The sequence below is a fragment of the Apis mellifera genome, linkage group LG13 (genome assembly GCF_003254395.2).
Source record: "Apis mellifera strain DH4 linkage group LG13, Amel_HAv3.1, whole genome shotgun sequence".
NCBI lineage: Eukaryota > Metazoa > Arthropoda > Insecta > Hymenoptera > Apidae > Apis > Apis mellifera.
In genome coordinates this window covers 9159068-9173435 of record NC_037650.1, presented here as the reverse complement: position 1 = coordinate 9173435, position 14368 = coordinate 9159068, and the positions used below count along the sequence as shown (strand labels likewise).

At 36.7% G+C, this 14368-nt stretch overlaps 1 protein-coding gene across 6 annotated transcripts in view; it reads left to right on the top strand.

Annotated features, from left to right (window-relative positions):
- The window catches only part of LOC100578423, a 340640-nt gene that overhangs the window by 303399 nt on the left and 22873 nt on the right, over nt 1-14368 (top strand). Inside the window, exon 6 of one of the 6 annotated variants that reach the window (XM_016915970.2) lies at nt 7224-7355. The exons of the other annotated variants lie outside the window; for them this stretch is intronic. Within the exon in view, the coding sequence (XP_016771459.2) occupies nt 7224-7340 (117 nt within the window). The 3' untranslated portion in view covers nt 7341-7355. Of the gene's footprint in view, nt 1-7223; nt 7356-14368 lie in introns of those variants that run through there. 6 annotated transcript variants of the gene reach the window in all.

Genomic DNA, 14368 nt, shown 5'->3' with positions numbered 1-14368 from the left:
TCCATCAGATTCTTCTTCTCCACTCGCGAATCAGATGAAAAGAAAGTTGAAAGGAAATCTTGAAAACGGAACGAAACGGATAATATTATAAAATCCAATCATTCCGCCATCCTCTTGACCATCCTCTCGAAACATCCGAACGAGAAAATCGAGGGCACCCGCTGACATCCGGAGCACGGAGACGGCCGATTTAAAAGCGTGACCAGGAATCTATCGCTTGGACACGGTTTGATGGACAGCCGAGATGGACAGAAATCGAGTAAGAAGCTTATTCGTGGATCGCTGTGGGGCGAATTTCTTTGTGGATGGCGAGAGGAGGGAAAAGGAAGAGAGAGAGGAGAAGGGACACGCCTGGTGTGCGAGGACGCGGAACGACGTTGTACAGGTTCACCGTGGAATCTTAGGATTCTGTCACTGAACACCTTTTACCTCGAGGTGGTGGTAACGAAACCAACTCCTTTGTCCGTGCCACGGTTATTACGTTATCCACCCGTGGACAGATGCGTATCAGCCCGCGCGATCGGATCAGACCCGAGGTAATCGGTTTGCTCCACTTTGGCCCCTCGTTTCTTCATCATCGATAATTACCATAGATCCCTTTACTTGGATACGGTTGTACCCAGGTACAGTTACTCGCCTCTTTATTCCACGGTTTTACTTCAACATACCTACTTCCGTAGGTTTTAGAAAACTCGAGATAATTGCAGCTGTATCGGCTGCCAATTAAACGTGGTTTTTAACGAGTCCTTGTCCTTTAATCTCTGTCCTTTCCTCTTCTCTTCAACGAAGACGAATTTTAAATTCACAGCGAGATTAATGGAACAGGATGATTGTCGGTTGTTTGGAGATAATTTAACCGTATGTTCGAACGAGGTTAGGTTAGGTTCGTTGATCCTTTTTCTTTTTAGTGGCTAACTACTTCTGTGCAAATGTGACAATGATTATCATATGGCTTTTTTATGGCTCGCGCTTATTTCTAATTGGACAACCAACGATTTATTTATATTTTAATGGTTATAAACTTCCTTTTACAGGCGCACATACCAAGCGTATATATATAGTAGACACGTATTTACCGATCGAAGAAAAAATATTTCGTTTTCATTACGCTCTGCTTACATTCCATGCTACGAACGATACGCCTCGAACCACCTGGCCTCGATATCGTCGTCTCGGTTTGCGCATCGACGTTCGTAAAAAAAAAAAAAAAAGAAAAAAAAGAAAAAGGTCTATGGAAAAGCGTCGCTGGAGGCCGTGGAACGCGTTCCAGGTATAAATATATATATATATATATATATATATATATATATATACGTGGGTCAGACATATTCGTGGCAGCTTATCAATATTCATAACGTATGCCCAGCCCGCGTTATACATATCAATCAGCCGTGGCCGATTCGAAAATGAGCCCTGACCAGATTGCCGGCCGTGTTACGCCGAGCTTAACGTCGCGAGTTAACGTTGACCAAATTCGTTGCTGGAAATTGCTCACCACGACGATTTTAGATAATTCCCATGCAAGGCATTCCCCCATCAAGGGGAAAGGGAGAGAACGACTCCATCCAGTTGGCTGTGGCAATCTTTTCGATCGATCGATCGACTCTTATGATTCTTGGACAACGTTCGGTTCGGTTCGTCCTTTTTGGAACGGTGTACCGTTCATTCTTGGACGATTTTTTGTTGCCGCGAATGAGTCGTACTTTTTTCGAGCGAGACGGGCTTCAGGATATTTTTTTTTTTTTTTTTTTAGAAAGCCATTTTATTGGATATTACATGTTTACATGGTTTTTCAAAGGGGGCAGCAGGTGTTTCGAGATAAGATTTTAATTAATATGTGTACACATCTTGAAAAAGCTATTTATACTCGAACGTATTTTACAGTTTGGAGTGTATAGGTAACTTTGATGAGTTCTTTTTATGAGACAGTTTTTCCAATTATTATCCGATATGGATCAAAATAATTTATAATATCTTGTTATAATAATTATATATTTATGCATTTATAAATAAAAATTGAATATTCAAGTATATATATCTGTATATGCAAAAATAAGAAAAAGAAATTCAACGTATAATATGAATTATAATATTTAAAGGATATAAATCAAATTTCTATTTCATTTCATTCTAAGTTTCATTTTTCATAAAAATATGATTTTGCATAAATATTATCAAATACACATATAATAATAATGTTATTATTCTAATAACTATGTACATTATTAATATATTTAATATATTTAATATGGCATTTGGAAAGTCTTTTTGAAAAGTAGATTCTAGTGATCGCAATAAATACAAAAATTGAAAAAAATATGGTTGATTGGCTTATTTATTAAATTATAAGGAATAAATTTGCATTACGCGAAACGAGATAAAGATAGAAGACACAGAGCGCCGCACTGTGGCGTAATTACGTAACAGAAATGAAGCTGTCTCTCTCTATCTCCGTCTCACTTCATCTAACGTAAATTCGAATCGCACTTGATAAATAAGTTCGATATTTTCGATATACAACAAATTTTGTTTTTATTTTTTTTAGAATCACTTCTGTAAAGGTGTTTTACGAATATAACTCAATATAAATATCAATAATTTCGATAAACTTCGAAGAATTTTATATTTATATACGTAATAAATTATTTTTATCTTTTAAGATTAACTTTCTATAAATAATTCGCAAATATATTATATGTGTATTTTAATGAATTTGGTTTAATATATTATCTCAGTTGAAATAAATTATGGAAATAAGATGGAAATATTTTTTTTATCTTATCTCTTTTGAAATGTGTAATAAATAATAGAGAAGAAAAAAGATAGAATTTGATACGGTGATTTTATATTTTCTCATTGAACGAATAAAATATCTTAAAATCGTTGAAGCTAATTTCTTTTATTTCCGATAAAAAGAGCACCAGTTCCGCCCTGATTAATCGAGCCTTAAACCCAATCATTATATGGAAATCAGTAAACCTGACTAATCTGAATTCTATCTAAGGTCTTCTGAACGTATTCCTGTCACCTGTTGTGCTGTGGGAATCGAGAGTAGAAATGCAAATTAATTATACTTCGTGTCTTTGAAAGATATAATTTACTTTGGAAATTCGTTTAAATATTCGCTTAATATCATAAATTATTTTAAATATATTTTACTAAAAAATATATTTATATTGAGTGAAATTACATACAAAATTGTATGATAAAAATTACACGGAATATCATTTCTTTCCTCCTGTAAACATTTAATATAAAAATTTACATAAATTTATTCAATTATCATTCAAAAAGAATCGTTCTTCTTTGATCGAAATTTTTCATTCAAAAATCAATAATTTTTCAAATCTCTTCTCATCGAATCAAAAAACACCTTTAAGAGCTCCTCCCTTCTCCTCCCATCCCACCCAAAATTGCATCCACCCATCAACTTCAAATCCGACGAAGCTCGACCACGACGATTTCACATCGCTGTGCCAAACGAGTACACACGCACACATACTCTCTCTCTCTTTCTCTCCTTCTAAGAAGCATTCCTGCACGTCACCGTGTCCGCCCAGTGGCTGCGCCGAATCGCGGGGGACTCCTTATATAATTAACCATTAAATTATAAGTTTGGCTATCGAACCGCCGGCGAAGCTCAGCGTCGGACTAGAAGTAATTACTTTACCCTCGAGGGGCCCCTGTACGGCAGCGACCTTACCCGAGATCAACCTTACTCGAGAAAAGAAACCAATAAGGGGACGTTGGAATAGAAAGAAAAAAGGAGGGGAGGGGGGAGAGCCGTGTTGAACGAAGAAGCGATTCAAGAAGAAGATGAAGAAGAAGAAGAAGAAGAAGAAGAAGAAGTAGAAGGAGAAAGAAAGGTGAAAGGAAAGGAAGACGATGAGAGAGACAGAGAGAGAGAGAGAGAGGCAAAAAAAGAAACGAAAGAAAAGGGAATAAGAGGGGGTCGCGACGGCTACCTTACTTCGAGCACGGAATTGCCAGTGCCGCTTCCATCGGCGTAATGATCAGAGGCGGGACTTTTGCCTTTTTAATCGGCATTAATCGCGCCGGGGGCTCCCCATACACCTCGAGGGCGCTGCTGCGGTATCGTCGTTATGTTCCCTGCCGCAACGACCCGACGAGAGCGATCTGCATTAATGCGGATGCCCACCTTTTCCGCCCGTGTCCGCGGCTCGGATTTTTTCACCGGGATGAAATATCGGTGGCAACCCCGCCGGCCCCTCGGTAAGAAAGTTATGAGGATTGCTTATTGGAATGCACACGCGCGCGCCGCAACCGCCGACGATGATTCTAACCGGTAGCTGCAGGTGCAGGAAGTACCGTGAAATGGCGATGCGGATGGGCGAAATGCTTGGATTTGTAAAAATGAAGCCAAGAATCAAAAGTATTGTTTCTTCTGCAGAATTTAAAATTTTATTTTTGTTTTTTTTTTTTTTAAAAGATAATTTAGATTTTATTATACATTGGATAAAAAATGAAATTTGAAAATTTGCTGATAGAATGTCTTTGCGAGTCGCGTTGATTTTTGAAAATTAGAAAATGGAATTTGAAACTTTTTTTCCTTTTTTTTTTTTTGGAAAACAAAAGATAATTAAATTATTATTATTGATTGCATGAAAAATGAATTTCGAATTTGAAAATAGAATAGAGATAGAATGTCTGTATTATTAGTCTTATTGATTTTTGAAAATTAGAAGATGGATCGATGCGCATTGATCGAGGGAAATTCATTTCGGAATCGATGTAAACGCACACGGTGTATCCTCTAATCGTGATCTATCGCGTGCCATCACAGCGTGATAGCATGTGATTGACGCTGTGTTAATACGTTTCCACGTTAATTGAATATCTATCATACGTCGCAATAAATCCCAATTTGTTAATTTGACAGAATTAAATAAGAAAGAAATCGTAGGTTCTTAAGTGAAATTATACAGCACATTGTAGGATAAAATTCATACAAAGAAGCGGTAGCAGCCGGTTTTCTCGCATAGTAGCAAAATGCATATATATTTCTGTCAAATCAAGCTTCGACGAGAAGAGATATATTATACGCACGTACATTTCACTAATCAATTTATGCGACGCAAAATAAATAATAAATTTCATATATATATATGTTCATAAGATATTTCATAAGATATTTTTCACGATTACAAACGTGACCTTTTTTCTTTTTATCTACTATAATTCATTATAATAATCAGATAAGATTAAAAAATTGCAACGAGATCACTTCCTTCTTAATTTCTTCTTATTCTATATGTTGTACAATATCTACATTCGTCTCTAATCCTCTGTAATACCGAGTACTCGACAAAATATCAAAAGTACCGAGGTATATACAGATACATACTCTCATAAATCTCTCGAAAGAGGCCGAGGCAACAGTGTGTTCAACACGACGAATCGAAATCGTCGCGACAGGATTTTTAATACGAACAGTTTCAGATCACTCGGAAGAGCGGCTCGGTTGGGTAGTTCTCATGCCGCATTGAGCCCCGCATTGATCAGGAGACGTGGCGCGTTTCGAGGCGTCCTTAAAGGCGGCCACACACGTCGCGATCTCGATACTCGTTGTCTTCTCTTTCACGTCCACGCGGTGCCGCAGTGGCCATCAGGGGTTAAACCAAAGGCTGAGCTTTGTCACCGTTGCTGATCTTCAGCCTCGTCTCTCCTCTGTACTTACAGCCATCCGAACCAACGGCTAATCCCAATTTAATGTCGCGTTTCTTCCCTTCTCTACCCTCCCTCCCTTCCTCCCTCTCTCTCTCTCTCTCTTCCACGATTCGCCCATGTCGCGTTTTTCTCTTTCTACGAAGCGATCGCTGCGCCTCCGTGTACCTCGTTTATCTCTCGGCCCGGCTCGTGAAGAGAGCTCCTCTCCTAATGGTTCTCGAAATATCGTTACATCGGTTTAGAATGTTCCTCTGGTGAACAGGGGATCCTCGCGGTACTACGTCGGGCCTGTGAAATTAATTAGGAACTCGGTCGGACTTCGAATTGAATTTTTGATCCGTCGCGATTGAACAATTTGAGATTGTTTGGAAAGAAGATAACGATTTTTCGATATTTTTGCGATAACGTAACGATGCTTCTCCGATGCTTTTTCTTTCTTCTTGCCTGTGGAAGTAATAATTGTAATTTCTTTCCTTTCTGAAATAATTTTAAACGAAACGGACGAAGTTATTGTCAAAAGTGGCAGTTGTTGATTTTTTTATTGATCGTAGTCTTGTTCTTCTTGATACGATCATCTTTTTCGCAATCATCTCGAAGAGGGTTTTTTGAGAATCATAATCATTCTTTCGAGGAGGTTTGATTTGTTACGTAGGTTGTGCATTCTTTTACCACTCCTTGTTACGTAGGATTTGATCTACATTCGTGATGAATATATGAATAAAAAGCTTAAGTGCAAATTAATTGTGCGAAAAATTCAATGTAAATTTAAATGAAATATAATGAAAAAGTTTAATATAATTTATTTAATTTTTTAGGATTGATATTGATATCTATTTTAATATGAAAATAATATAATTTTTATGATTGATAAAATACAGTAATAACTTAACTTTTTCAATATCATAATCTAGGTACTATCTGCTTAATGCTACATTCTTGATTCATTGGAATTTCTTCAGAAGATTGTCCAATAATTAGGTCAAACAGCAATTTGCTCGTACACAATTCGATTCGCAACAGGATGCATTCCTCGTTCCACGCGAAGAATGACGTTTCACGGAATTTCCCAATGAACATTCTTCTTCGTGAAGAATTCCTTATGGAATTGTTAAATTTGAATCGTAGATACTAGAAAATTCCTTGCGTTCAGATTATGCCGATGAAGGGAATTCGATTTCTTCTTCCTTCTCGAATTACGCGAGAAGAATCCGTCCTAGAATTCGTGATTTTCTTACGTCTGCATTATCTCATCTTATTGCAAATATTTATTGCATATTCTCATTGCATCCGTTTATTAAATTTAATATCAAAATGACAAAGTTCAAATAATTATATTAAAAAGTATAAAAAAAGAAAACTAATACAGATTTCCAATTCAACGATTGAAAAATTAATTGCAAAAAATTATTTCCATTAAATAAATTTGTTTTAATATATTTTGCTAAATTCTATTTATGTGTTTCTTTTATTTATTTATTTTTTGAAATAATTTTTACTCTTTCGATTAAACAAAATTTGTTTCTTTTCTGTTACAGGTAAGAAAAACCATCATCCACTCGCGAAAAAGTATACATTTACATTCGATCCTAGTTTCCTGGCTCCAAGGTAAAAAATTATTTTCTCTCTACTTACGAACAATCGAATCCCGTTGAATCACAATAAGCATGAAAACAATAAGCACGGTGCGCAAATAAAATGTGGGAGAATTCGAAAAAGTAAAATTCAGCGAGAGGTGGATCACGATGATAGAGAGTGTTAGCAAATCGTGAAATTAACTCTTCTTGTATAGTTAATGACACGGTTGTGTGATGTCGTGTGATGTTGAATAGCGATGTTATCAGGAATAACGTAATTATCATGTTGCTTGGGGGCCTCGGCCTAATGATGAAGCATCTTCGTTTTACTCCCTCGTAACTCACTGACAATTTTCATTTGAACGTTGCTCTGAACCTTGTTTAAAGCTCTCTTAATTAACGTTGCCTAAGTATATGCTACGTCACTTGACATGAAACTTGACGAAGAATTTTTATAGCGGTCTGGCGATCGTTGTTGTTGAATTATTGTTAATGGTATTGTAAGTAAATGCGACATTGTTATTGTTAGTTGAAATATTGGTAGATAAAATCGGGACCTTGGATATTTTACCGCCCAAGAAATAAATTAGGAGACGTTCGACTAATTATGGATAAATAAAAATGAAGTATATAAGGATAATTTATCTCCTGAATTGAACGGGCAGTCGTAAATTAATTTGTAATTTAGACATTTCCATATAAAGTACAACACGGGACGACTTATAAATCTTTCTTTTTATTTTGACATTCATATAACGTTAGAATGGTACTTCATTTTTCTCAGAAAATCTTAATTTTTGTTTCTTGTAACTTCCAATATTCCTTATATCTTATCTATTCAAAAACTAATTAACGAATAATCCAAGAAAATAAGACGCAAGAAAAATTACACAGATAAGAATAATCATCTTGAGATTGTAACTTCAAAAAAAAAAAAAAAGAAGAAAGAAAATTGTCACGATAACTGCACATTCCCGTTATCAAGTTATGTTCATCGATGTGTATACGTAAAAGATGATCTTCCAGGATCATTTATATCGATTCCACACGATACACAGTCAGATATATTCTGCACATGTTGAATCTAATGCACGAACGACATGTTATCATCAACATGCACGGAATCGACGCCGGCCTTAATTATGTGCATTAGCGCGATCATCATTCTCGTTATTATGTGGTGTACAGAACGTCGGAGCATGTTGTAGCACATGGGTTCGAGGAAGATCGTCATTAATATACCAGTAACCAGACAGCCTTGTAGCACCGTGCATTTTCGACAATCACCACGATAAATCAATTGGCTGTTGATATTTAATTGCGGAAATTTACTTCTGCAACGTGGAAGGATATTTCGATGAATATATGAGCTGTATTCGGGAGATCGCTTGTTCTGTTCTTTTGGAATTATTGAAAGAGATTTTATAATTTCTTTTTCTGACTTTTCAATAAAATCAAGTTGTTGTTTTTTTAGATATATGATGGAGTATCGATATTAAGAATTTTAAACGACTGTTGCAGAAGATTAGATAAATGAAACGGAAGATAAATATTTTTAGAGTTCATCAAATTATTAAGATAGTTAACTTTCATATTCGATCGTGAAAATGAAATATATTCGCTCTTTTTTCCTTGTAAGCTAAATGTGGATTTATAATTTATTTACGTTGCGAACAGTTGGAAATTTCTATTTCATCAATTTATAATGTACTAATGTACATATGGTATATAACGGTAAAGAGAATTTTCTTTTAACGATATGAGATAGAAAAAAATTCTCAAGCAATCTTATAAATGTTACGTATCTGTTGTATCAAGTATATATGATTTATTTCGAAACATAACCTTATATTACAAACAACACTTGCAGTTTAGTGCTTATTATATCCGCTTGGAGTCGCCACCGATTCTAATAATAGTACACGTAAAATAGAAAAGGTCCCGTTTCAATTACGTTTAATTTTATTTCAATCGCATTTCAAACATCATGCGATAATTTCAAAATAATGTAGTACAATTTTTTATCAACACTCAATCACGAAATCTCCATCGGCTTAACATCTTTATTCCCTCGTAGCAAGATAATCAAAGCAATTGTTGCGAGATAATCATTGGGCATATCGATAGATATGATCTTCTCGCAAACGAAATAGAAACGAAGCATTCTTTTTTCTCTCTCTCTCTCACACACACACACACATACATAATCGAGATAAATGTCACGTTCACGCTGACAACTCTTACTTTCGTTCATTCTCACGGGTTTCCACACGCATCGTTTCAATTTTAATACCCAACAATTTCGTGTCCAACGAAGGAGAAAGGGAGCCGTATAATTGACGAACAAAAGCGTTTTTGCCCTGATACAGATCGAAGGATTGAAGAAATCGAGACATTACGAGCGTTGCATCATCGAAAAACCAGTGGTCCCAATAAAATCTGTCCGACCGATAATTACCCATAAATCGTTTCATCGAACGATACAATCGGCAGATACACCGGCCCCGGTGTATACCGTTCCTCTCTCAATTCCGTGTTTCGTGTAACTTGGTATCCTCGGTTAATATGATTCCACGATAAGCGTTGCTCCAATGGAATATTCTTTCGAACTCGTTCGATACAAATTATAGTCATTAGGATGAAATATTTGCTGGAACGAGTTCCCCGGCTGCGAATCTGTGCGCAATTCCCAAACGCAATCTTTCAAAATTATCCCGAAAAATCCGCTCACGCAATACACTTCTGCCCCTTTATCTTAATTACTTTCAAAGCCAGATCATCTTCCTCCTTCCTTTCTCTCTCTCTTTTTCTCTCTCTCTCTCTCTCTCTCTCTATATATATATATATATATATATATATATCTTTCTTTCTTTCTCACACTCTTTGTTCTTTCGGTTGCACAGGATAACACCGTGTCGCTCCGAGCCCAAGTTGTAAATCCGCCCCGCGGTTCGGTTGCGTGCCCTTTATAGGCAAGGGCTCTTAAGGGGCCAAGTTTTAAGGTCCGTGGGACCGGTGGATCGCGGACATGATTGCATTTGCATTATACACGCGGCGGCGTGCACGCAGATTTATCTGCCCCTGGGGTTTATTTATCTGGAGTTATGGCAAACACTGACCGTCGCGAAGCCGGCCAATAACGTATGGTAATGGAGGGGTCCGATTGACTTTCTTTTTTTTTTTTTACCCTCCCCTGTCTTTCTCTTCTTCTCTCTCTATTTATCTCACTTTCGCCATCTTTCTCCATCTGTTTCGACACGCGTACCTCTCTTCTTCTCTCTCTCTTTATTCGTGTTAATACTTTCTCTCTTTCTTTCTCTCTCTCTCTTCTCTCTCTCTCTCTCTCTTTCTCTCTCTCTCTCTACCCTGCACTTCCTCCTTTTCGTCCCTGTGCACGTCCATCATTCATTTCTCTCCCCTTCTTTCATCTTCCATCTTCCATCTCTCCTTTTCTAATTCCGCGTGTAGACTCCGTCTAGTTTTCTCTCTCTTTCTCCTCTTCCTCTTTCTCTGTTTATATAGTTTCTTTCTTTCTTTCTTTCTTTCTTTTTTTCTTTAACAGCATGTGCTTTTATTGGGCCCGCGGCCTATCATAACACGAACGATCGGTGAACCCTCGACCCTTGCTCGATCCTTTTGCCTCGTTCGTTCCTTCCTTTTCTCGCTCTCGCTTTCGGTTCCTACGTGTTTCTCGTTCTCGCAACTCGGCTTTTCCTATTCCTCCGCTCTCTGAACGCGTTCATCGACGCGCGGTTTCCTGCGGCGGAGCCTCGCCACCCCTCGTTCCTCTGTTTCGTCCGTGGAACATTTGTACGTTGCGATTCTTTCACGATGGATCCTTTTAATGGATGCACACACGATTGTGCTTGTTCGACCAAAGTATATAGGGATAGGATATCGGCTTTATCGGATCGGTTGGGTGAAATTTGTTCGTGGGATACGCGGGTTGGGCCCGGTGCAGGTGAGGGCTGTTGTCGTTGCGATTTTATTATATTATATGGTGGCATTGAACGATGAAATACGATCGTGTTTGAAGATACGAAATGATGGAGTGCGTATGCATTAAACGCGAAGAACGCTGTTAAAAGTGTAAGGCCCAATATATGGCGGATGAGCAATGGATCATTATTACGATTTGTAAGATTAATACATTTTGTCTGACGATTCGACGGACGCGGGCACTGCGTATTTATGTGACATGAGAAATATACGAAATGTTGTAGGACGCCATCTAGCGAGATAATATTTTTCTTTCTTTCTTTTTTTTTTAGTTAAATAGAAGATGAATGGCGTGCCAGATAGAAAGTTGTTTCCTTTATTTAAAGAATTATAGATTATAAATTAAAATATGATAGATTTGTAATTTGAATTTTCCATTTCTTTGAAATATGAACTTACGAACAGTAGCTGTAAACGTTAGAATTCTTAAATGGGACGAAAATTGAATGGAACGAGTATGTATCATTAAAGAAATTCGATTATTAACTTAATATTAGCGAATATCCCCATATTAGCTCATTATCTTCATTGAATATTACGGCGCAATAACTATTCTTCGATTTATCGTCGATTCTGATGTCAAGCACGACATCTTCAATGATAATAATAAAACACTCTTACTCTTAATTACTATCATCCGAATTGACGCGATGCCGATCTATTCGTAAGAAGAAGGAGCAGAAACAGGTAATGCACGCTTGAAGCGAGAGATAAATTAGCCGGGGCTGCAACTATAATTCCTTGAAATCGCGGACGTACGCAAAGTGCGCGCAATACGCTCGCCAACAATAACTCGCTGTTCAACGCTGGCCAATTACTCGGTCCGTAGTTTTTCCGAGCTGCCTGCTGAATTACGCAGAGGAAAAATATTTCTCCCTTTCCCCGTGTACATAACATATAACACGCGGAGGAAAAGTTTTCCTCGTCGTAACCTTGCCTTGTGGCAAAGGATTAGATCTATGGGAATGGCGCGGAACAGAGGTAGGTAACATCGATTTCGCAGTTAAACAACGAGAAAGAACAATCTTCTTCTGCGTTCCGCACAGGTTAGGAATGCATCATAAAACGAGACAGCTCCCTCTCGAATGGCCACTTTGGCTGAAAGTACGGGTTCCGACCTAGGAAAGTTATGTGGCCGTAGATCTGCGAGTTGGACGTAAAAGTGGTATATGATACCTTTCAGGAACAGTTTGGAAAGAAAATTCTTTTCGCGTTTCATGCAAATAATGTAAAATATTAGGATAAAGAACTTTTGTTATACTTTTTGTTATAATATAGTATGGTTGCTTGAAACATTATTGAATTTTTCGACACTCAAATTTCATTATTTTTCGATTACAAAATATTCTTTTTCTTTCTTTCTACTCTTTAAATTCTTAAAAAAACTACTTATATGCAATATATTACTTTATATGTTATATTATAATATGTTATATGTTAATTTTTATCATTTTTTTATCATTTCATAATTGGCTTGGCAATAATTTTTTTAATCGCAAGAAACCTAACCTATAAATCTATTAATGGAATACTAACCTTGCAATACTTTTTGATAAGAAAGTATTTTAATTCCATTCTCTTATCGTAGAACTGATGATATGCAATTTATTTTAAAATTTCCCAAGAAAAAGAAAAAAAATTCGCCAAAAAGTTGTATTATACCGATTAAGTGCAGCTGTACTTGTCGCGAGGATAATTTACAAATAACATTACGGTACAGTAACACGTGTGTCTTATGATGTGACTCAGACTAAGGACAAAACGTAAGCTTATTATACGCGAAATGGGCGATTCACTCGCGAAAAGGGCAGCTGTCTCATTAGCGGTGCTGTGTACCAGTTGGCATGTTGCTTCTCGAGTGACGCGTCGTTGTCACCTTGCCCCACAGACACCTTTTGCCATATACTTCTCTCTTAATCCGGTAAAGTCTATCGTGTAAGTATAGCGAACGAAAAGTCCTCGCGATTCTCTTCATTTCTTTTTAAAGTATTTCTTTAAGAGACCTTGTAAACGATTTCTTTGAATTTATCGATTAATTATATAAAAAAAAAAAGATTGAAATTAAGATTACAAAGAAACTTAAAATTACATTGTTTTGATTCAGAATATTTTATATAATTCATCAATCAATGTAGATTTTCATATATTTGAAATAAAATTAGAGCAAATAATTTTATTTTCATTCCAGAAAATATCAAAAAGATAATTGATACTATTTTTTTTAAATTAAAAAGAAAACTTCATAATTTTTCCACATTTCAAACCTCGTGAAATTCTCGATTTTCAATTACCACGTTAAATAAATCCTGGCACGCCATTCGTCGACTATCAAATTGCGTTCATTGAAATGCGGCAAAGCGCGATCTAGCGTGAACCAATTGGACAGTTAATATCTCACTTCGGTAGCCTGGCGGTTTGCAAACGGCGTATTGGAAAGGCGGTTTTATATGTATATCCATTTCTCGCGGGACTCGCGTGATGTATAGACGTATGTGGGAGCGGTTGTTACATCATTCTCGTGTGCGACTGTGCAATTGTACCGTTTTCGCAGCATCTTCTGCATTCGCGTAAAATAATAAAATCGATATACTTGACGTTACAACGAGAATGATAAAATAAAAAAAAAAATATGATGAAAGATGCTAATTAACCGACTTATTAAAATAAAAATTGGATACTTGTGAAATCGAATTTAACTATCGATACGGCTCAAGTATAGGTTAGAAATTTTTTTTGACGATAGATGGCGTCCGTGTATTGCAATGACAATTACACAATCTTTGAACAAGGCGTATTTATATGGAAAGCCTAGCTTTAATAAATTTGTCCTCGAAGACAAAGAAAAAGAAAAGAAAATGTTCTCGAAGGCAAGGAATTACAAACGTAATTTTTCTTATCCCAATAAACTTCTTTGTACTTCTTTGCATATTTCTCACACTCGGAATAAGTTTTCGATACAATTACCTGAGTAACCAGAATTCTTTTCGCCGATTCGAACAGCAAAAGAGCGGTATAGAAATAAAAATCGCGACGAGTGATCGAGGTTATTAGCCAGAGGGGAAAGCAATTTGTAAGACACACACGGCGAGAACTCGTAAAATTCCATT